General features: G+C 35.3%; 1 protein-coding gene across 1 annotated transcript; it reads left to right on the forward strand.

Annotated features, from left to right (window-relative positions):
• Window positions 1-3,529: 3,529 nt before the first annotated feature.
• On the forward strand, window positions 3,530-16,107 carry LOC118263403 (uncharacterized). Its single transcript, XM_035575354.2, is given in 10 exon segments — window positions 3,530-3,769; window positions 4,298-4,478; window positions 6,434-6,568; window positions 9,140-9,319; window positions 10,362-10,621; window positions 11,693-14,030; window positions 14,113-14,319; window positions 14,580-14,704; window positions 14,967-15,498; window positions 15,501-16,107. Coding segments are annotated over 10 exon segments (4,272 nt in total). The 5' UTR covers window positions 3,530-3,703; the 3' UTR covers window positions 15,749-16,107.
• Window positions 16,108-24,656: the final 8,549 nt, after the last annotated feature.

Raw genomic sequence — 24,656 nt, forward strand, 5'->3', positions numbered from 1 at the left:
TACTCAATGTCAAATTAATTAATACTAACTGATTAGTAGATACCTGTGAGGAACATAATATACATAAGAATAGGTAACGATCTATAAGTGAACTAAAACGTTATTACGAAAATAAATCACTATTATAGTTTGTGGCCAAGGCCAGCCTTGAAGCGGCTGTCGTTTCAATATACTGGAAAAAAAAGAATCACGCAAGGAGACTAAAATGATAAAAAATAAAATACGACAGCATGGTCGAGTTTCTAACATAAAGAAGCGTTTCAGTAAAAGTTGGAATATTCGCGAAGGCTTCAGGACGCAATGAATGGCCCAAATACGATTTTATTCATTTTTCACGACGACAGTGACTCGTACAAGCTGGCACTGAATTAGCTTTTCTTTCAGCCGGTGACGAGTTCGATATACATCGCTATGTTTTTATATTTATACGCAGGTATATCGAGTTGTATTTCCATGTGTGCTAGAAATGGATTTTTGTGTCGTAGAAAGTAGGCCTATGTCTTTATGTCTTTCGTGTATTATGCATAAAGCCTTGAATGGGACAGGACGCCCCGAATTCTTACTTTTGTCGTTATTGTTTCAAAATCCTTTTAACATTGATATCGATGTTGATAATTAAGTATGTAGTTAACAATGAATTTGGATTGGAAAAATACCTTTAGTGCTTACAAGGTTTGCAACACCCACAGTAAACATTCTATACAACAAGGAAAACATCGAATAGGTCATTATCTATGCAAGTTATTTTTTTATTTATAAATATTTTATTCATGTTAAACGTATGTATTTTATGCAAAAGAAAATGAAAGCAAGTATAAAACGAAAGCTTATTGAAATTAGAAATCTAACGACGACACTTTGTTCATAATCACCGGCCGTTTCATCGAGTACTTGCTCTATAAAATATTCAATTTTCTTCGACATACGTTCAAGTCATATAAATTATTTATTAGATTTCTAGTTATTATGATTTCCGAATCAATTTACTTGGAAATAGTAGTAGAATAAAATGTCAAGATTTGCATTGAGAAATCACTAAATAAAATATATATCTGCAATTAGCCAAATGTGCTGACTCGACCGTAGTGATACCGCGCCAGTACGGTGTTATAGAAATATGGCGTGAAAAACATTTACATTGTTTCACCATGTAAATTAGATTACAGTATGTAGCAAAAATGTGGGGGAACTTGAAGTTTTGTGTATGTCAAGAGTAGGCCCACAATGAGCGTTCAACATACGGATACGTAGATATAAGTATCATAATTTTCTAGTTTACAATAGACACGTAGGAACAAAATAAATCAGTACTTAACCAACCTGTCACTCAGCTTTAGGGTTGTGGGCGAAGGCGAAGGCGTTTCAATGAGTAACCCAACTAGTATTACCTTATACATAGTGTATGGCAATTGATTTAGCGATAGCATGAATATGAACACCATTGTTTACTCGAAGCAATATGTCCATTAAGATCACACGTTGAACGAAATTACCTCATTTGTAATAATAATTTGTATACAATGCGACATTGAAGATATCTTATGTTTTCGTAACTGCTTGTGATATCTGTGTTTTATGTTAAAAGGTTCAGATATAAGTTTTTAAATGAAATCGATTGTACCTATTAGTAACAGTAAGTGCACAAAATAAATTAGGTATTCTCTAGTGTTGTCCATGTATTGTTTTTTTTATGATGTAGTTATACCTAATTGGTGCGCTACATTGTGGAATGCAATAAAGAATTGAGTATTGAGTTATAAATTAGGTGTTCTCTAGTATTGTATGTATTGATTTTTTATGATGCAGATATAGGTAATTGGTGCTCTCATTGGAGTTAAAAATAAATACATTCTGTGCAAAGCGGAACTAAGACAGCTGGCCAATAAGACTAATTTCACGACCAACAAATAAAAATTCGAAATTAGTTGGTTTCAATTTTTACAACTTTGTTATTAAAGAGTAGTCTAAAAAAATCCTGTTTCTAATGTATTCTTGTTTAAAATTAATTCCGAATATTGGAAACTAAAATTAGAATACACATTTTACGCTAATTCGTACATAATTAATTAAGTTAATAGCAAATAAATTATTGACTGCTAGCTTATGTTAGTGGGTAAGCATCATAGACCTGTATTTATATAAACGAGTAGTTCATTAGCTATCCACCGAAGTGAGGTATCGTCATTTAGAATTGTTAAAATTTCGGATCTTATCTTTAAATTAAGGTTACTATTTTTATAGCCTTAACAATGAAATCTTCAACCTATAATATTATTACACGTTTAGTAAAGTTTGTCCATGCTAAGCAAAAGCATATTATGATATGAATCAAAATAATGTAGGTTCCACCGTCCACAACATGGGAACGTCGACCGACCAGCATTTTAACTTATGTCACGTAAGCTCTAAAAGGAGTAACAACTTTCTACGATACTGAGACATTTGCGAAATAACAGAATGCAGCCGTTTAAGGCGAAGATCCATAAGTATGTGGGACGAATATATTTGTTCCTACGATTTTTTTGTAGAAATTTTTAATGTTTCTATTTTTGATGACAAGGAAAATGTTCAAAAGGTGCCTTGGTTTTTGTAATTATACCTTCACTAAAACCTCTAAGGTGATAGATACCTTGCTACATCACACTACCACCAGTAAAGGACACTGGGTTTTTTCAATAAACCTGAATCGGAACCCGCAATGCACAACATCGGTTAGGGCCTGTTATATCCCTAAAGGAGACCTGCGTCTGAGCCTCCCTTATGTTGCGGAGTTTTTAAACCTATGTGTCATCTTTACTTATAAGTATCTTAACGAGATGACCAAAACATTGTCAGATTAGATGTATCCATCTTCCTTAACCTGTCGCGCAATAAACGGATTTAGATGTAATCTGACCGTGACTAACATGATAAATATTATAGACCATTTTTTAGCCCAAAGCACAGGCTAAACGCTAGCAGGTAACGTTTTTAGTAACGACTCTTTAATTGGTTTACCCTTTCGATGTTAGTGAAGATTTTAGTATGAAGTTTACCTTCAAAAGATAAAGTAAAAATTCTTAAGTTAGTCGTCATTGAATTAAAGACGATTAAGAGATTTGCATTTTTTTTATAAAATGACTTCATCATTTCGTCACTATGCTCGATCTTTAACCATCGCTAAAGTACCACCAACTATTTAGTAGATATTTTCATTCCATATGATATTTTACGAGGTCAAAGCGTGGTATTCACTCCAGAATACGAATCAGTCAACTTCAATAGTATAAGTGAAAAATATTATTAACGAAATGACTTAGTAATAGATTACCTGGTCTAAAACCATTTATCAGCTAATTATTATTGAAAAATATTAAAATTTGAAAATAAATACATAGCCAAAGACGTTGCGTCCTTGTTCATCGCACAATACATTGAGTAGTAACTAAAGAGTTTCGTTATTTACCATTCCTAACTATTTGTACTATTGAAAAACTCCGTTCCAATGCCGAAAGAAAAACAACATATTTTTCAGTTGCCAATTTTGACGTAATTTTTATACATAAATAATATAATTTTATTGGGAATTGATTAAACCATTTTTTACTCTTATTTACTATTATTATGATTGTTGTTAGATAAAATAAATTTTATACACGTATTTAAGATTTTGATTAAATATTAATTTTACGGGTTTTTGTGGTATTTTAAAGTGTTGTAAGAAATGACTAAAACAGCACCAACGACGCAGACAGGGCCGTCGGAGTCCAAGGCGACATCAACAGTCCCAGTAATTATAATAATACCTATCTATATAGATCTTCTATCTTGTTTTCTTTGTAACTTACTAATTCTTAGTCTTTTTACCCAATTCCTTATAGCCTTGAACAATGATACTTTGCTTGTACGCAAAATTCATAAGCAATTAATAAAACGACGTGGTTTAGCAGAATCAACATTCTGAGAAAGAAGTATTAGAACTATTAAGAATTTATTTCTAAAAAATTCTTTATTATCTACTGAAATATCGTTTAAAAAAATGTTGTTTATTTAATTTCAATAATGGCCAAAATCTTCAAAATCCTCGCGATTATTGTCTCTCTAGCTTCTTAATACGCTAGCTCAAAAATTTAAATTATTACCTCAAATGTGTTAAAAAGTCAGCATTTGATAAAAACTCACATAGATCAATAGATCAATTTCAGAAGCATTTTGTATTCACAACCAATTTTGACAAATTGGAAGAAGTTTTCAAACTAGTAACTTTAGACTATACAAAAGCTTAACACTTTCTTTTACAAGATTAACAATATTTTAGGGTTATTTAAAATCAACTAAAGGCGCACGAACCACATCATCGCTATCAAAGACTTGGCAACCGTGCGAGGGTCCGATGGGCGTTCGACAGAATCCGTGGACCCCAACCACTCGCCGAGGACCTATCGCAGCTGAGGCCTCAAGTCCAGGCCCAGCAGTCGTATCACTCCCCTCACTTATAGGTAAAATATCGACTTTATATATCGACTATATTCTCAGAACAGCACAGCACTAGTTACTCGTAGACCTCGCATACACCTATTCAAACGCAAATCATGTCTTAGAATAGACATCGAAAAACGAGTTTTCATAAATATATTGAAAAAAGTCAATTTCAATAAATGACATAGATCAGAATGATTTATTAAACTAACTAGTTATAATGGAAGATACCACGTGAATTAATAAAAGATTAATTTATTCAAATGACGAATGACACGTGAAATTTTAATAACGTAAACACGCGTGTTGTTTCTTTTGTGTAGCAGTATTTTTGAATACTGGGAATTCCTGTGTTTTCTTATGTTAAAAGGTGGTTATTTGTATATGTATAATGTACATAAATATTATGTAGTTACGTATGTTTGCATGGCTGTGAACACATAGCATGGTTTCGGTCATTTCTTCCGTCGTCGAGTTTTTTCGTCCGGTATTGTTCACGTCTCGTGCGCTCGCGCTTACGTCACCCTTCCCACTCCAATAGAGGTTGTGTTTTGAGTTGTGAGATTATCGCTTGCGCGCTGCTAGCACCGGCCTTGCTCGTCCGCTCTGTTGATATACAAAGTGAGATCATACTTATAATGTTATTCACCAAATAACTTCACACATTTATTTATAGTTTCGTTAGTAAGTTAACTAAATTGGTTTAAATTGTGTTTTGTACCTTTTCTATGGATTGTTTGCATATGTGAGTATTGTAGATTAGTTTATATCACGTATGTTTTTGTATTATATTCGCACCTTTGTAATGACGACGGACGATCGTTTCGATCGCTTCGTGGAAACGATTTTAAAGGCATTTCTCTTAAATGTCTGCGTGAGTTTGATGTATACCAAAGTGTTGGTAAGTATATGGCGTGGGCGAAAACATTGACCCTGGCCAAGGTGAGCTCTATCAGTGCGTGTGATACACAATATGGTGCGACATTGACCAAGCGTCTATTTATTACCTCTTTAGTTGGACGTAGTGTTACCTTTTATGTCACATTTTAATCTATTTTTCATTTAATATAAGGTGTTTCTCTCATACATTTAGCCGGCTTTCTGGTATGTTATTAACATGAATTAATTCAGTGTATTACTATCGAATGAAGTTATCAGCAATCTTTAGTATGTCTAAATAAGAATTGAGCACAAATAAACAAAGTTACAAACAATAAAAAGTAATAAACTAATTACTTCCGAGTTCCGACTCTTCAATGTCTTTCCATAAAGAGATTCTCGAGAAATATATGACAAGGACTTCACGAAAATATTCTTCTGAGATATCGAAACGTATTGAGAAACAGGTATTTATTTATAAACGACACTCATGCATTCACATCAATGTGAGTACGTACACTACTTACTGTTGCAAAACACAAGGGATCTTAAATGTACCAATCAATTACGATACATTATTATATGTAGGTCTTTAGATACTTGTTTATTATATTTTTAGTGCATTATTATTGAGCAAGAAAGTGGCAGATGTTTAATAGAAAAGGGAACAGTTTCATAATAATTATTTATGAATATTCTTTTAACGTTTCGTTTTATAAAATGAGACTTGAAAGAATATTATCACGTGGTTGTGTTGTTTGTAGGTATGATGCATGCCATATTTATTTTCTTAGAAGTTTGATGCTTTTTAAACGCTTGCGCATTGGCGTTTGAAGAGAGGTCACAAATGTTTTCATTTAGCTATCGACTTTATTATTTTCAGAGCAATCATTTAGATAGCTGTGTTTGAAAACATTTTTTATGTTATAATTTGCACAAATATCATTTCAAATATTTTGACATGTATTAGTGAGGCGTCACACCATTTTCAAGATACATACAAAGAGTTATTGATATAGCATAACTCGCTTCTTCCTAAATACTTATATGATGTGTAATATAATACAGTACTTATGTAATAACTAACTTTTCGCAGGTAAACCACCGCAGGAATCTCGCAGACCTCGCGCTCCAGCTTTCACCTTTGGCCACAAGCTTGATCCCCCCGGCACCAACACCAGGTTTGGCCCTGGACCTGCCACATACAACACAGAAGGAATGACAGCTAAAGGTCGGTGATACTTTGTAATTCCTCCTCACAAAATCACAAAAGATCTTTCTATCGTCACAATATCCCAGTTTCAAGTGAATCGATGCCATTAAACCCATAAATGTTCGCGTGTCGAACGAATATTTTGCCTAAACTACTTACCAAATCGCCTGCCTACGACAGTCACATGATTTGGGCGTCAAAGCGGTCGTTTTCAGTGCCTATCTAAGATGGTTGATATTATTTTCTGTCTGGATAACTTAAATAGAACTATCAAAGGTAATAGAATTCGTAGACTAACTTAACTGTATCATGTATGACGGTGAAGGTCGAAGTTTGACCGGTCGCGTGGCTCATATTATATTGATTTTAAATAGCTGGCCTCGCCTACAAGGTAGATTCCACATATCCAGTGAAGCACATCTTGCTTGGGGACTCGCATATGTAGCAATCGAACTACTCGTTCCTCGTATAATAGAATCGTGGGTAGTTGTCTACAATTGTCGTTTACTGGATAATTGCTTGAGTTGCCTGTGCTCGAGCAAAACCGTTTATCTTCCTATAGACAATTATACAGTCTGCCGCCCACAATCTGAACGCAGTATTTGGTTTGTTTGTCTTAGCTTGATCGTTTGCAATCGTACCTATTTGTTTATTAGGATTTCCAACATTTCAACTGCAAGTTATTACATACTATGTAAGTGCTTATGAAAGCCGGTGAAATGACCTCGTACGATGCAATAAATTTATACAATGTCTTCCAGAAAGTATTAAGGGTTTTATAGCGTGATTCATGTTGCGACAAATAATCTGTAAGTGGGTCATGACTGCAGTCTAATTTACATAAACGATGTCGTCTGCAGTATTATTTTATACCTGTTTACTTAGGCATAGAACATTTAAAGAACTTACGTGACTGTTTTCATTTTCCTTATTATTTAAACAGATACTTACCTACTGTTTCTATTATTTTTCCTTACAAATGAATTTAAGTAAAATAAATGATGTTTTGCTTTTTGCCTAATGAAAACTATGCGCAGATTTTTCAATCATTGACGAATCAGCACATTCATTCTCAATTAATTCAACCCGCTAACTAGCTGTGTCATTGATTGAAAACCTCTATTACGTAGGCGGGAAATAAATTGTATTTATCTTCCTATTCATATTGTATGAATTACGCATAAACATTAGCCTTCAAATAAATATATGAAAACATCAAGCGATTGTATGATTAATTATTTATAATTATTTGTCAATTTCGCGATGTCAGAAGTATGTAATAATTAGAAAAATATCCTTAATAGTGGTCATAATTAAAAATAAATACAGCATTTTTATAAAATGTATGCTCCATATGTAGATAGATACATGTAAGTTGTTTATCTTAATTGGTCGATTACTTTGGCATTGGATGTTCGAACAGTTGCTGGTTCTTGGAGAGCGGCTGCATTTGGCCGATGTCTCCAAATAAGTCCGTATGTGCGAAGGTGATCGACGGTGAGTCTGAGTCACTCGTCGTGTAGGTGCCCCGTTTGGACCCTGCGTTTGTCCCATACTGGCTCAGTCGCGCATCCAACTCGCTCACCACTACACCGTACCTAGGGCTTGTTCCAACAAGTTGTGTTTAGGCTAACAGTGCTAGAGGGATCTTGAGTGCAGTGTTTCAGTTGTTACTTGGACGACCGGATTTATTTGGTAAATTATTACTTTACTAATAAATAATTGTGAGATTTGTGTTGTTGTAATTGGTAGTATTAAGTTTATTTTATTGCATTAAATGATAAAGTTATTTGAGTTACCAATCCTGCAATGATTGTTTCGTTGATTCGGTCGGGAATTTACAGGAGTATTGTTTAAGTTGATATTGAGATAGGGTGATGATTAATTCGGATATTGTGTCATAATTTTGCGGTTATTTTTCTTTTGAGATTTTTAATTAATTTAAACAAAATTTAAATTAATTTAAAAAATTAGGTGTTCATTTTTAATTGAATTCTTGTATTGGAGGTCTATTTGATTTTGATAGCACGTTTCAATTGTGGTAATTACACATAACAAATAGATAGTTAACAAGTTATATGTTTTGAATACATATAGCCTAAACAAAGGCATTTCATTAATATTCTGACTACATACAAGTCAATTAAGGAGCAATTTTTTGTTTGTTGTCAATATAAACTAAGCTTTAGACAAAATATAGATGGAGTTGCATATTTTCCTGTTAGTAAGAAAACAGTATTTTATTTATTAATTCTACATTATAGGTGCATTAAAACAATTTTCAGCGTTTAAAACCGGCCATGGTGGGTGGTTTGTTTTAATTCGAGAAATATACAATATTAAGTAATTAGTGAAAAACTGTGATGTTCTAAACAGGTAGCTTCTAAAATTATCTGGATTACAACTATGTAATAACATAATTGTCGTAATAAAGATTGGTGTCATATTATGTGTGTTGTCATGTTATGTAATATTTACATATATCGAAGACCCCGAGGCATACCTTTAACTTTATGTGGCAATCATAATAATAAATAGGTAGGTTATAACAATAGTTATATTCAATGTCGCGGTTGACGAAACAAGCAGGGCGGTCCGGTGCGCCGGCGGTGTCCCTGCACGGTCGCTGGCCGCCGCCTCGCGTCGCACCGACTCCTGCGCCGTGCGACTACGAGCCGATCAAAGCCGTCCGGGCCGTCTACGATCACGCTCCGGCTTTCTCCATCGGCTTACGAGTGAATCCCCCTCAGCCCGCCGGCAAAACGCCAGGTGTTTAGATATTTACGTAGCATGTTCCTTTGCCTTTGGCCATGTAGTTGAACTTGAAAGTATAGATTCTAGCACAGTAATTAGCTCCATGATTTTCAATTCTATTGCATAACGAATGAGTTGAAAATCTATTAAACTTGATGTTTTGGAGAAGGTACAGGCAACAGCAGTGTTGTCTGTAGCTGAAATCACGTTGATGCATTTTTAGCCTTTATTTCGCTGTATCGGTAGCTGTAGCAAGACGCAAAGTCTCCTCATCTTCTTGTTTTTGTAGCATGTTATTTTGCCATCGGCCATGTAGTAAAACTTGAATGTAAAGACGATAGCACATCAACTTATTCCAATTTCTAAAGTAGAATCTTTTACTTCATAGAAAAAAGAAAAATGATGAATATCTATTTAAAAATTGGTAAGTTGAGCTGCTCTCGTCTGTACTTAAAATCACGTTGATGCAATTTTATTATTATAGCTTTAATCTTACTGTAATGGTAGCCGTCAGAGCCACGTACAAGTAAATATTGTAAACATAATTAAGATTAAGTACTATCATTATCACCGTCTCATTTTCAGCTTGTTGTTTGGCGGATTTTTCTCATTGAACCAATACGATGTTAATATACTATTAAAACGTATAGTTAGTTCAAGAGCAACTTATGTCAAGTGCACTAAACAGTTCATTTTATAGATCGCCGTTTATTTTGATTCATTTGGTCGTTCGTTTTTATTACGTCATTATGCTGATTTAGAGGCTGCAACATTTGTCTAGCTTTTCTGTATAAATCTGTTCGCAAAGCTGAGCCGCGTCGATTTATGTTTGATGCCTGATGTCATTTATATTTTTTGTGCGCTCATTGTTTTTGTGACACATTGTTTTGTTACGCTATGATTTAATCATCTGCTTTGTCAAGTACTGTAGCATTATTCATATTTTTGCGGTATAAATCTTATTTATTAAATATTTTACTATAAAGTAAAATTGTAGGTAGAGTTTGCGGTCAGAAATCCTTGGCTTTATTCTAACTTTGAGTCGTATTGTTTTCAGCGCCGAACACATATTCTATGCCCCCTGTGCTTGGTGAAGCAAAGGAGGGTGGTAAACGCGCAGCACCAGCTTTTAGCATCACAGGTCGTGGTAAAACCTTGGAGTCGAAGGCCCCGTTGCCGGGACCCGGCACCTATACCACGGATAAAGCATCCGCAGTGCTCACAAAGCGCCCCCCTGCTTTTACCATTGCACCAAGACGAGAGACCAAGCCACCGACGGCCATCGTACCCGGACCCGGAGTCTATTGCCCCGAAAAGGTAAAGATTTTTTATTCATTCTTAGAAAATCACATCAACGGTGACGTCAATTCGTCCTTGTACATTTAATAGTAATAAAACTGTTACAAAGAATAGCACTTATATTATGAAAAACAACTATGGCCATACTGTAGGTGTTGTCCTGTCTTACTGTCTTATTTTATTGCTTGCATTAATCATTGTCTGTAAACTTGTGTGAAATAGTCCGAGTCGAGGCTCGGTGAGTGATGTCAGCGCGCTCGTGAATGTTATGCATAAATTAATGTCAGACATGAATGCTTCCTAAATTCACTCCACGCGGAACTAACTTCAGTGCCGGTTACGCCCGCACTGAAGGGTTGAATGGCTAGTGGGCGCGAAATTGCAACTAACAATTTAACAATATCAACCTTGCGCCTACTAATGTTCATTTCGGCAATTTATCAGTGTTATGTCATTGTTAGCCCATCTGAAGCATTTAATCGGTGGAGTACTGTTATTAATTATATTTTCTTTTCAATTTTAAATGCTTTAGACGGATTTATACTTACATAATCATCATGTACTAACATGGGGATGGGTGGCAGGTGTGCGTGAACCTGCCGTGGGCGCCTGCGCATACGTTCGGCATCCGGCACTCGCAGTACGTGGGACAAGCCGCCCTCAGTCCTGCTCCAGAAGGAATCGCCGCCATCTAACCGAACATTAACAAGATACACTCATCCACTTCACCATTCATCGCCATGCTTTATAAGAGCTAAGAACTTTTATCGTTCTAGTGTATTTATTTATTTTGTGAATGTATATAAAATTTATTATTAAAATATTCTTCTAAATAATCAGTTTAACAATAAAATTATATATTATCAGAAAGTACAACTTTAACGTTACCCATATTAAGCATTTTTGTATGTCTAATGATACCAGCTATGGAATGTATATAAACGATACAGGTTATCATGTAACTGCATGTTGACACTACTCCTACTGATCATCTACTAACCAGGTACCTATTTAATATACGAGTAATACGTATTTTAAATATCTTACAATATTATTACATGTAGTCAATAATTGGTATTATAATTCCAGGGTAAGAAAACTGTGCGCGACAAAATCACAAGAAACACCATTTCAAGAAAAATGAAGTTCGAAAGGACAGAGCAAGTTCCTGCACCTAACGCTTATTGCCCTGAAAAGGCTGATAGAGTATTAAGAGAAAAATCACCAGCTTTCTCATTTGGTACTAAAACAGAAATCATTAAAATTCAAAATGCACCTGCTCCTAATGTTTATTCACCGGAAAAAGCGCTTCATTCTTTAAAGAATGGACCTAAATATACCTTGGCTGGTAAAGGTATAGCTGAAAAGCATGAAGTGACACCAGGTCCTAATTATTACACCCCTCAGAAAGCTGATAAAATACTACATGGAAGTTCTCCAGCATACACAATGCGCTCAAAGGAAGTAGTTGAAAAGTTCGAACAAACACCAGGTCCGAATGTTTACGCACCAGAAAAATCTATGCATATGCTGAACGGCGGCCCTAAGTACACTATGTCGGGCAAAGGAGTATGTTCAAAGTTAGAACAAACCCCAGCACCTAATAGCTACTGTCCTGAGAAAGCTGACAAAGTTCTACACGAGAGTTCTCCAGCTTATTCATTCAGAATTAAAGATCAAACAGTTGTAAGGAGCGATTCTCCAGCCCCTAATGTGTACGCACCAGAAAAGTCAATTCATATGTTAGACAGCACTCCTAAATTTACCATTAGTGGCAAAGGTCACAATGAAAAGATTGAGAATACTCCGGCTCCTAATGCTTATTGCCCTGATAAAGCAGATAAAATTCTACACGAGTCGTCACCGGCTTACACGTTTAGAGTAAAAGATCAAGTACATAAACCTGACAACACTCCAGCACCTAATGTCTATGCACCAGAGAATTCTGTGAAAATGCTTCACAGTGCACCCAAATTCAGCATTGCTGGAAAGGGTCATACTCCAAAAACCGACTATGTCCCGGCTCCAAATGCTTACAACCCTGATAAATCAGATAAACTCCTCCACGAATCATCACCTGCCTATACTTTCAGACCAAAGGTTGGTTTGGATAAGCCTAGTGACACTCCAGCACCAAACAATTATGATCCACATTTGTTGGATGGAACGCCTAAATTTAGTTTATATGGAAAAGGCCACGATCCCAAAATTTCTGATACACCGGGACCCAACGCTTATGATCCACATTTGTTGGATGGAACGCCTAAATTTAGTTTATATGGAAAAGGCCACGATCCCAAAATTTCTGATACACCGGGACCCAACGCTTATGATCCTCATCTGATAGATGGAACACCTAAATTTACTATTTCAGGAAGGCCTCATGCGGGTAAGCCGTCAGACGTACCGGCACCCAACGCTTATGACCCTCATTTACCTGATGGTACCCCCAAATTCTCTTTAGCTGGCAAAGGTCACGATGGAAAGCCCTCTGACACACCAGGGCCGAATTACTATGATCCCCATTTACCTGCTAATTCCCCAAAGTACACAATTTCTGGTAAAGGGCCTGATGGAAAACCTTCTGATACTCCTGGTCCTAATGTCTACGATCCACACCTACCTTCCAATACACCTAAATATACCATATCTGGCAAAGGACCAGATTCTAAAGTTTCTGACAATCCTGCACCTAATAAGTATGATCCTCATATTTTGAGTAGTACTCCGAAATTCACCATTGCTGGCAAGGGGCAACCAGGCAAGATTGAAAACTATCCAGCTCCAAATGCGTATAACCCAGATAAGGGTGACAAATTACTGTTGGAGAGTTCTCCTGCATATTCATTTAGAACAAAACATCCATTACATAAACCAGAAGATACGCCTGGTCCTAATGCTTACGATCCCAGTAAGTATGACTACATGCTGGATGGTGCTCCTAAATACACTTTTGGCTCAAAGGGTCCTGCTGAAAAACCATCGAACAATCCAGCTCCTAACGCTTACAGTCCAGAAAAAGCTGACGGGGTAACACATGAACATGCTCCGTCTTATACATTCCGACCAAAGATTGCTAATGACAAAATACCGAATACGCCTGGCCCGAACGCTTACAATCCCGAAAAAGCCGATGTTGTTACACATGGCCACTCTCCAGCGTACTCATTGGCTCCAAAAGGCAAGGATGCAAAAATAAACGATACTCCCGCTCCCAACGTATACAGTCCTGAAAAAGCCGATAGGATTTTGTTGGACAGTGCGCCACGATACTCGTTCAGAATAAAAACCAACCCTCACAAGCCTGACAATGTTCCTGCGCCTAACAGCTACAATCCAGATAAAGCTGACAAAGTGTTGCTGCATTCTGCTCCTCAATATACGTTCAGAGTAAAGACTGACACCGTGAAACCAGTTGACACTCCAGGTAATTGACATTTATCTATTAAAATTTTTACTATTTTCTAAAAACTGTACTTCAACTATATTTCTTCCTAAATATATTTTAGCTCCAAATTCCTACAATATTCCGACGCCGGTCGAAACCCCGTTGTATACAATTTCGGGTAGACATAAGGAACCAATAGATGAGCGCCTGAAGGTCCCAGCTCCGGGAACTTACAACCCTGAGAAGGGTTACAAGTTCATTTTGACTTATTCTCCACAGCACACTTTTGGTATTAAAATACAAACAAATAAATTCGCTGATACCCCTGGTGAGTTAGTTACGCGAATGAAGTGGTGTTACTAATCACAGTAACAAAGCATGGTGAAATATAAATCTAATAACAATACAATGTAATTGGGTAATTTTATCAAAATTAACAAAATTTATTGGGGCTTAACATTTAACTTTAGGACTAGAAGAATAGGTGAATATACTCATAACACTATGATTTAGTTTTAACGCGGATAACACTGGTTGGACAAATATTATAGTTGGATATATTTTAATATTTGACGTAACCCTTTCCAGCTCCGAATTCATACCGCATCCCGTCCGTGTTGGACACTCCGGTGTACACGATATCGGGACGTCATAAGGTGCCTGTGGACGACCGCACGCGAGTTCCCGCGCCTGGCACCTACTCCCCCGAAAAGGTAAATTCCATTGCTATAAATAGTTATTTATATCCTTCCAACTTTCAGGCCTGCAAATATAATCCTGTTTGTCACAAATTGTATCATTTGATCTTTAGGTAATTCAAATAATAGAAAAAAAAAAATGAAACCTATATTCTCTATTCAAAACTAACCATTAAAATGAAAGCAATATATATTAATCTGCATTGGTCAGCAGTGGCCACTTATAAGCTGTTAATAACGAATATGATGTTATTAATTTTGTATTTTGTGATTACAGGTGCAGATCAACAAAACACCGCAAATAACTTTCGGCATCAAACACTCGCCTTTATTAGGACAACTGAGACCTTTAGAACCTCGTCCTTCCGAGAGAACCACTCCGTCCAGTAATACTACAAAGGAAGTTAAAGTCACACAAGTTCAAAGAACTGTTACCAAACAGGTCCCGAACCAAATTGAAAACAACAAGAGAGTTGATCACGAAAATGTTGTTGATATCAATGAGACCAATCAAATCTATGACTCTCGTGCGCATGTGACGCAAGTAAGACACGACAGTGAGATTAGAAGTACAACAGTTTCACCCGAACCTGTTCAGCATCAAGACACTCTTACCCAAGAAATTGTATGGATTCCTGAGAAGCCCGTCCGTCGCGGTTCCTACACCATTGAAAAGACCGATGGAAATGGTTTTTACGAGAAGTACCAAAACAGTGACGTCATTCCAGTTGAGAACGGAGTTATAAGAACAGCTGAACAAGGAGAAAGAGGTGCCAGGTGCTCTGAGGAGAGGAGTAGCGAAGTGATTAGAAGGACGGTTACGAACAGAATATCGAAAAGAACGTGAGGAATGCCACTGCTCATGAGCAGAAACAGGCAGCTACTGAAGAAGTACGTTCGAACACTGATGTCCAGAAACTTGCCAACGGTGGTATTTCTAAGACGACAACCACAACTACTATTAGGAAGGTGGGAACTGCAGCCAGAACCGCTAATGAGACTACTGCAGTGACCCGTACGGCTACCGTCGTGACGTCACGTGATATTGGCGTCAAGTAATGCAACCACGAAGGACGGCGCCCATTTTAGCTGTAGTATGATCCTACTTATTAATAATTTACAATATTTTCGTAGCGATTAACAATTATGTCGCATTGATCTTTCTATGATGACGAAAGCTTTATTCTATTTTAATGCAAGCTATTTTTATTAATTTATTTACATAAAATGTTTCTGATTCGTTTTTCTATCCATATAATAGAAATACGACATCTCTTGATTTACAAATTTTATCTAAGTTTCTTTATAACTCTATTGAGATTTGATTATAAGGAAAAATATTTTTCGACAATTAACATTAAGAACTAATATTGTTACAATGTGAAAATTTTATTAATTTAATAAAGTTTTTATTACAATATGTATTTTTACTGATAAGACATAACGACAATTTCGTAGAAATATAAATGTCGTTTCCTACATAATCGTACAGACTAATTAATAATAAAATAATTTTAATTGATTTGGAATTACTGTAAAAACAACTTGAAAAACCTGAATATTTTGGTTAATATTTGCTTTTATCGTCGAAAAACAATAACAATGTTTAAAGTTGTTTTTTTATCTGAGTCACACGTAATCAATGCGGATGTGTGGCCACGGGTGTACTCACTTCGGAACGGAAGCTTTACAGAATGTAGCGCTGGATAAGTGGACAGTGACCCAACGTTGCGCCCACGCATCTCCCTGTCAATAGGGACAATAGCGACACACTGACGCCTAGATAAACAGCTGTCCATTGCAGAAATGGAACAAAGATATATTTACAAGTTTTTTTCGAGAATTCTGTAGAACTGATAATGCAATAGGGTGTAGATAACTAAACCGAATATACCACTAAATTGTTGAGGATAGATAAAGTCATTGTGCAATGTTGCAGTTGTAACAAAGTAGGTAATGGATACAAGCCACCTTTTTTTTTGTTCCACGAAACACATAAATGCATGTACTAAGTACAGAGGAACGTATGATGTACTCTTCACCAGATATACAGCTACTCTAATGAAGCTGAACTCAGAATAGCATTAAGCTATTAACATTATAACTACTGAAAATTTAGTAATTGGTTAACCTAATAATACTTTTCCAGTAACGTAGCTCACCATCGTGAAAATGTTGATTCATTGTACTGTGTATTTCACACTTCTCTTTAAAAACTGCAGCACACGTCATAATGTATATACATCATGTATATAATATAATATGTATGCGTATTTTATAGGTTCGTCGTCTATATTTTCTCCAATTATACAAATACAATAAAGGTAAATAAGTTCCTAAATTAGAAACAATGCAGCTGAAAATCTACGTTAGTTTTACTATTTATAAAGTTACCATCTATGATATAAAAATGAACCGTAAAATGTGTTGCTAATGGCGAATATCCAGAGTAGCTCAAACAATTTTCTAATCCTTTTTTGTTGGGAAGGTTATTATTGATATATTAACAAACATTAGATTTAGATTTCAGCTATGATTATCACACTGCAGGGCAAAGACCTCCCTCTTGCCACTTCTTTCTGTTTAAAGCTTTTAGCGGCCAATCCTTGTCATAGAAGTCTAGTTCGTCCCGCCATCTCCTTTTAAGTCTGCCGCGACGTCTGTGGACGTTGAGCAGACTCCACTCAGTAGCGAGTTTTGCCCAACAATAAACATGCGCAGTTATTTTTCTAAGATGAAACAAAGTTCGAGAGTTTTTGAGTTATTTATAAAATACGCGTACTTAGGTATAACTCAACGCATCATGTTGAAGAAGTGAATCTGAAACTGATATATAATGAATACTTTGGATTGTACAGAATAATAGAATTGTGAGTGCAAAGTTATGAAATTGGATGAAGTCTGATAGGAGAAATAAAAAAAAAAATTAACGTAACTTCTCGTCTTAATCTTCTTTAGATAAAATCATCTTTAGATAAATGTACAAAGAAGTCCTGGTCAGGAAACAAACTACAAAACAAACAAATAGACTAAAACACACAATTTACACATAAAACAAAATACATTTTCCAGTTTTATAAACTACAAAAGCTTTACTTTACACAATTTTACCGTTAATATATTAAGCACGTGACGTGCGTAGTGTGACCTTCAACTTTTCGAGGTAAAAACATTGAATCATAATTAAAACGATTAACTTATTAATCTGATTGTAACCTTTCGCAAATAGCCTTAATTTTATATCTACTTAACGTTTATTATATTTTGTCCTTGAGCAAATTTTCTTTAAAGCTCGTAACTAATGAGTTTTCATCGAAATGTTAACTTTTCTATTCAACAATACAAGGAACTGAAGCTATTCTTTATAATATTTATGAACGTAGTTCTAATATTTGGTAAATAATTAACAACTAAAATTGACGTCATAAACGTTTCTAGGAAAATCTAGGGCGGTGGAAACGACGAATTATGGATGCCGTTTGAGTTTCACTAGTGTAGTGCTTTTATGAAGAAGTAGAGCAGGTACATGTTCCTGATTCCTATAATTATCTCGATGCAAACGGTAAGTAATAGTTTTAAACCGAAATTAATTTATGTGGCAATAAAGTTATCTTCACTTTTACTAAACTATATAGTATATACATTTATTTTTGCCCCGTATGTCGAGTGGTCGCATGTGCAACTGCCGGGCAAGTGGTTTCGGTTGATTCCCGGGTCGGGCATAGTATTTTTGGGCGTTTTCCTGCTAAAATTACTCAGTAGTAGCAGGCATTAGGCTCATACCCTATTACACTTATAACACACATGGAAAAAGTGAGTGTACACTGTACATTTTACAGTCCCTTTACCTGCCGTAATGTAGACCTCTGCCTAAACCTTCGCGGATAAAAGGCGTGATGATACGACATTTATAGGTACATTTACTACTAGTCCAGTAGTTAAATGTGTTTACAAAGTGGTCAATAACCTATAAATTAAGCAATTGAGATCTACATTACGAAATCAGAAAACAAAACAGTCACAACAATTATATATGCCATGGCAAGGAACCTTTGATCTATTTATTCACAAATAATCGATGAACCGGATTCATCTTACTATGTTTTATGTATTTATGCTTTAAACATAAATCCATATTGTATAACTGTATGCATTGACGTCTCTCGCCATTGTTTGCTTCGTGGACGTACTGTTGAAAGAGAACATTGGTCTTTGGAAATAAACATCGTACGTTATGTATTGTATTGTTTGGACTTGTAATAAACATATCGTTTAAGCTTACTTCTGTTGTTGTAGTCTGCTTACCTATGTAGACATTTCTAAAGAAACTAGTATAATGTGATACAGATTTAGTTGGTGAATTCTTGTGACTCGAAGAGGTAGACAGAGGAGCACACTTTTACTGTAATTCTCACTTTTTACCAGTTATATAATAACGAGTCCTATAGGTGAGCATATTACCAAATATCGGGTCACTAATCCAGACATCGTGTTACTATGAAAATTTTCAGTAATCGAACCCAACACCTTGCTCGGCAATCCCTGCTTGAAGGCACTCGATCAAACAGTTGGTGGCCGGGAAACCGGCTGCCGCGCAACGTGTAGCGGGTTCGACTCTTTGTGTGATCCCCACACGGGTCAACTCTTTGTGTGATTCACAAAATGCTATTCCGGGTCTGGGTGTAAACTTGGATGTTTGTAAACACACCCACGATACACAAAATTCAAGTGTGGGGCAACGTTTTTGAAAAAAGAAAAAGAAAATATTCCGATATTCATTTCAATTATTACATAGCAAAAAAAATCCTCCCTTATTACCCTTACGTCTGAACAAGAATCAATATTTACGCTTAATCCTCGTCACCTTGACTTTTATTTGGTAATTTCACACGAACCATTTTACAAAACACCCCTTTGACGTAAGGAAACGAAATAGTGACGTAATAGAGGTTATCGATCTATCGACACCATTTTTTTTAAACATCTGTACATACTTGCCGATAGACTTTTCATCACTGAAAGTTAAAACAAGTTGTTGAACTGTGTATAACTGTTTTAAATACATTTTATTTAAATAAATGGATGTGGATGGGTGTTTCCATAACCTAAATAGTTATATAGGTTGAATAAGTTTAGAGTGTTATTTTCCATTGATTATTTATGAATACTGTTATGTTGTTATTGACATGTTTTATTTTTATTTCGAAATAGTTTCGAAACAAAACTCTTGTGCCGTCTTTAGTCTTTAAGGACTTAAATTAAAAGACTTATTGGATTTAGTTTGTTTGGTATTAATGAATAAATGGGCATAGAAATATTATAGACTGCCGTGCACCTATCTACTTGAAAAAATTAAGCCAAGTTCTTTTATATTCATAAAATAATATGAGTTTTCTAGAATTAATGTATTTTTAACATAAATATTGTCCCATTCACAACAATAACAACAGTATACAATTTACCTACTTCTTATCGTTTTTTTACATAAACAAGTGCAAAGCTGGCATCCGTAACTGAAATCTAAAAAAAACAGGAAACAGTTATATCTGGATTGTGGTTCTAATTTTAATTGGAACAAACATAGTGTTGTATGAATGGAAATAACAGCAAATATGAATATCTATAATTTGCAGTCTAATTATTTTCAAAGGAAATAGGTACTAAGATATAATATATTGATTGTAATATGCTGTTTCTTTATTTGTTTTCTTTTTTTATTTGCACTTTAAATTATGACACACTAGTTTTAACCTGCGGTTTCGCTTGTGTTCCCGTGGAATCAAAATTAGCTTATATGTTATTCCAGATCATAATCTATCCCTATTCCAAATTTCATCCCGATCCCTTCAGTAGTTTTTGCGTGAAAGAGTAACAAACATCCATACAATACTTATTAGTAGGAATTAATGCCTACAATTGAGGTGTTTCTTTGGTTGTTTCGTCAAGTCATAATTATGTAGTTTTCAAAATTAATTAATAGTTGACCACCTTTCTTTAAATTGAACTGGAAGAGATACATATTAATTATACATAGAGTAAGTAAAGTTAACAAAACCGCAGTAAATGCCATTTGATTTATATACTTCAGTAAACACATTTTAGCCGTAAATCGTTGATGGCTCAAATATGGAAATAATAACAGTCAGAAGGATTTACTGATTCTGGGCTGTGAGATGTGTTTATCCCGTACGCACATAAAAGTATAAAGTATGGCTTTGTTTATATTTGGAGTACGTCAGAACCTAGGTATTTGCTAGCCGCTCCCACATATTTTTGGTCTTGGTAAAAGCGAAGAAAATTATAATGCATTGTTTGCAGGACAGCCAGTAAGTGCGGAGCTAATGAAGTAGGTACAATCACGCGACACCGCCGGCTGATTGACGTAATACCAGCAACACACCCCGCACCCCGCGACCCCCGCGCCCTTACCCGCCACCCTACAATAAACCAAATTAATGTTTGTCCCCGATAAGCATGTGTAGGTTCGACACCGCACACCATCAACCTTATCACAGAATCTTAGTCGTGCATTTATATTTCGCTGACATAATAAAAAATAAATTAGATAAATTCCCTAGTAATGTAATTATTTTTAAATTACCTAAATTCTGAAGTGATATTCTGTATTATAGTTTATTATATTCATTTACATCGAAACATTGTATGATGTTTTGTTTACATCAAAGCAGAAAGCAGAATTCTGATAATTGATTAACATATTATCCTCATCTATTCTATTCTAATAAAGTAGTTTTGTACTTTTGTCAATACGTTTAGCAATGCTTTGTATTCAATATCTATCATCGCAATTGCTAACAATATTTTATTAGTTTTCTACGCAATGAATAAGAATAAGTTTATAGTCTCGATGTAGCATCTACTAAGCATCTACGTAACGTCTACGAGGTATCTACAATGCGACTACAATGCACGTTACACGTTACGACGCTTCTATACATTAACTACGAAGCTTCTATATAGCGACTACGACGCTTCTACGTAGCACTACAAGGTTTCTACGATTCTACTACGAGGCTTCTACGCTCCTACTACGAGGCTTCTACGCTTCTACTACGAGGCTTCTACGCTTCTACTACGAGGCTTCTATACATCGACTACGAGACGTCTACGTAGTGACTACGAGGCCTCTACGAACTAACAGTGAGGCAGCAACTATGTATTTTTAAAAATGGCAACGAGAACATTGTTTAGATTCGATTAAAAACTATTAATTAAACAGAAAAGACCCATTAACGTGCCAACTGGCGCATTATTTTATTATTTGTTGCTTTCTGTTGTCAGTGCTCATTTCAAAATACGTAGACACCCACATTCGATAAATAAAATAATTTAGATAAATCTTCAACACACGAGAGTTTTCAAAACAAACATAGCTAAAAATACTCAATATAATACATCTGCATCTCGTAATTTATTTGCGAGTGAGCTGTTAGCAAATGATTTAGTTAATCAGCACCATCGAAGTTATTGATAGCAATTAAATGTTTTTGATAGTCAGTAAAATGCATGAGTATGATAAATTATACAATTATTAACTTTATCGCTAAATACCACGGAGTATGCAGGTTTAAATTTTTAATATGAGACAATCGTCAAAACAATTATCTGGCAATTGGCTGATACAATATGATATTCATAAATAATACGTTAATCGGATGCTTCATTTATCTCGGAATGTAACATTTACACCAACCAAAATGGCTTTTCCAAATGGACGGTAATCCAACCTGATGATAATACAATATTATGTATTTGCGTAACAAAGACAGTATCAATGTCTTATGGTGTAGTATTGTTGATGAATATTAAAATCCTACAACGACACCTCCCTACAATTATCATACTACGCGTGTATGCTAATATTCCATGGTCTATCCGTCTAATTTATTGTAATTATTTTGCTGCGTCGCCTAACATTTAATTACCACTATTAAGTAATTACTAATATAGTACAATAAACAATGTCTAAGTGCAAAGGAATCAACAAAATATTTTCCTAACAAAACAGACTAGACGCTCCGTGCATACGTACTAACAGATGTCGAAAAACAAAATTAACAACGTGTTCTGTTGAGTTCAATTAATAATATAATATTTATACATTTCGGTGACGTGTGGATTTAACTGAAAAACAGTAACGGCAAATTTCCAGGCGGCATTTGAGTTAGCACGCGACAGGTCAAGGTTATGGGTTTGCTGGCAAGCCGCCGCGACGGCGACCACGGGCCATGCACGGCCTCGCGACTGATGCGACCTGGCGGTGGTCCCCGCACAATTGTCATTTAGACCAATTTGTGGAATTAATGTCCAATGTTGCCACTGTTGTATATATGATTTAATTAGTGTGATGTTTCGTAAGTAATTTTCATGCAAAATTTAACGTTCTACGAACCACGGTGGACGTCACGTCGCTTGTAGTATTTATGAAGCGTTGTATAAGTGAGCATATTTCACACGCTAAAATTTTATATTTTATTCTGTTCTTATGCAAATATGACTGCAGACATTATACATTTTGATACGGTCTATAAAATACCATTCTCAGTATACAATACACAGATATAGGTAAGACCTAATCAGTGAGATTAATGACTATATTTATTACCACTGAACCAATGCCACCAATAGCAATTAGTTTAATAGGCCCCAGGGGGAAAATTACCTGTATTTGCTGGATTATTCTAGTTCGTGTTTATAGTACTAGCCTTAGCTTTAGCTTCGACAATAATAATAATTGTACCTTATTTGGGAAGTGCTAAATCTAAAATATATTTTCAATAGTAGTTAGAATTTTCCGTAATTTGTTGGATGACGCTAGTGACATAAATAAATATAATAAACAAGCCTGTTTTACCAAGAAAGAGTAGGTAGATGAGTGTATACGCCTACTCCGGTATTTATTACATTAAAGTTCCTAACAATAGTTCATTACCCTTTATCAACAAAGTTAGGCTACTAATTATAGTGTCACCTTCTTTGACCGCCTCGAAGATGAATTCTGGCTTTTATACTCCATACAATGCGCTTGATAAATTATTATAATGCAAAAATATTCAGAACACGTCTGATGGCCATATATTCTGCGCAAGTTAGGTATGCAATAAATAATTTTGAACCGTGTAACGAGCATACACTAAAAATAATTACAAATCCCAACGATTTTATCAGTCACCGTTATCGTAGCGTAAACACAAATGAGGAGATAGCAGCATTTTGCGAGATGTCATATCATGTGGACTCTACAAAGTATATTTATTTCTGATTGCACTATCTGACAACGATAAATGAACAACTACATCTAAATTGTATGTTGTTTGGGACCGCATTAAAGTATTTTGTTGCGCTTTTTTGCATTATAATTTGGAGAGGAAGCAACTGTCCTTTTTGTCCTAACGATAACAGATAATCTGTAATCTGTTATGTCAACTGTAGTAACCAGTTATATTAGTGATTGTCCTCAAAAGGTTAGGGAGAAATTAGTTGATAGGATAGTTTTAGTATGAATTTAAAATTCGTGGTATTAGTATCTAATACCTAATGATAACATATTCAGAAGAACAGGTCAGACGACATATGTACAAACAACCTTTATATAGTATGTATGTATAGGTATATAAATATTTTGTCCTGATTAATTTGATATGAACGGAGTTTTGGGGTTTCCCAAAAACGACAATCTATGCTCCAATGAGGTAAAAAAACAGTTTTATATTATAATGAATGCCTGCACCCAGTTTATTTAAAGTTCGTTGTTATTGTAAACAAATAGAAATGACATAACTTTACAAATATTTTGTTTTTAAAGAACAAAACAGATGTATTTACCTTACGTTACAAAGAATAAAGAATTAACAGAGAGGTATAAAATAAAAAACGAGCTGGTTTACATATATTTGTCCCTGGAAGTTTTATTAGTTTTCCAACTAATTTTGATGTGTGATGACCT

This window comes from Spodoptera frugiperda, chromosome 27, assembly GCF_023101765.2.
Source record: "Spodoptera frugiperda isolate SF20-4 chromosome 27, AGI-APGP_CSIRO_Sfru_2.0, whole genome shotgun sequence".
Taxonomy (NCBI): domain Eukaryota; kingdom Metazoa; phylum Arthropoda; class Insecta; order Lepidoptera; family Noctuidae; genus Spodoptera; species Spodoptera frugiperda.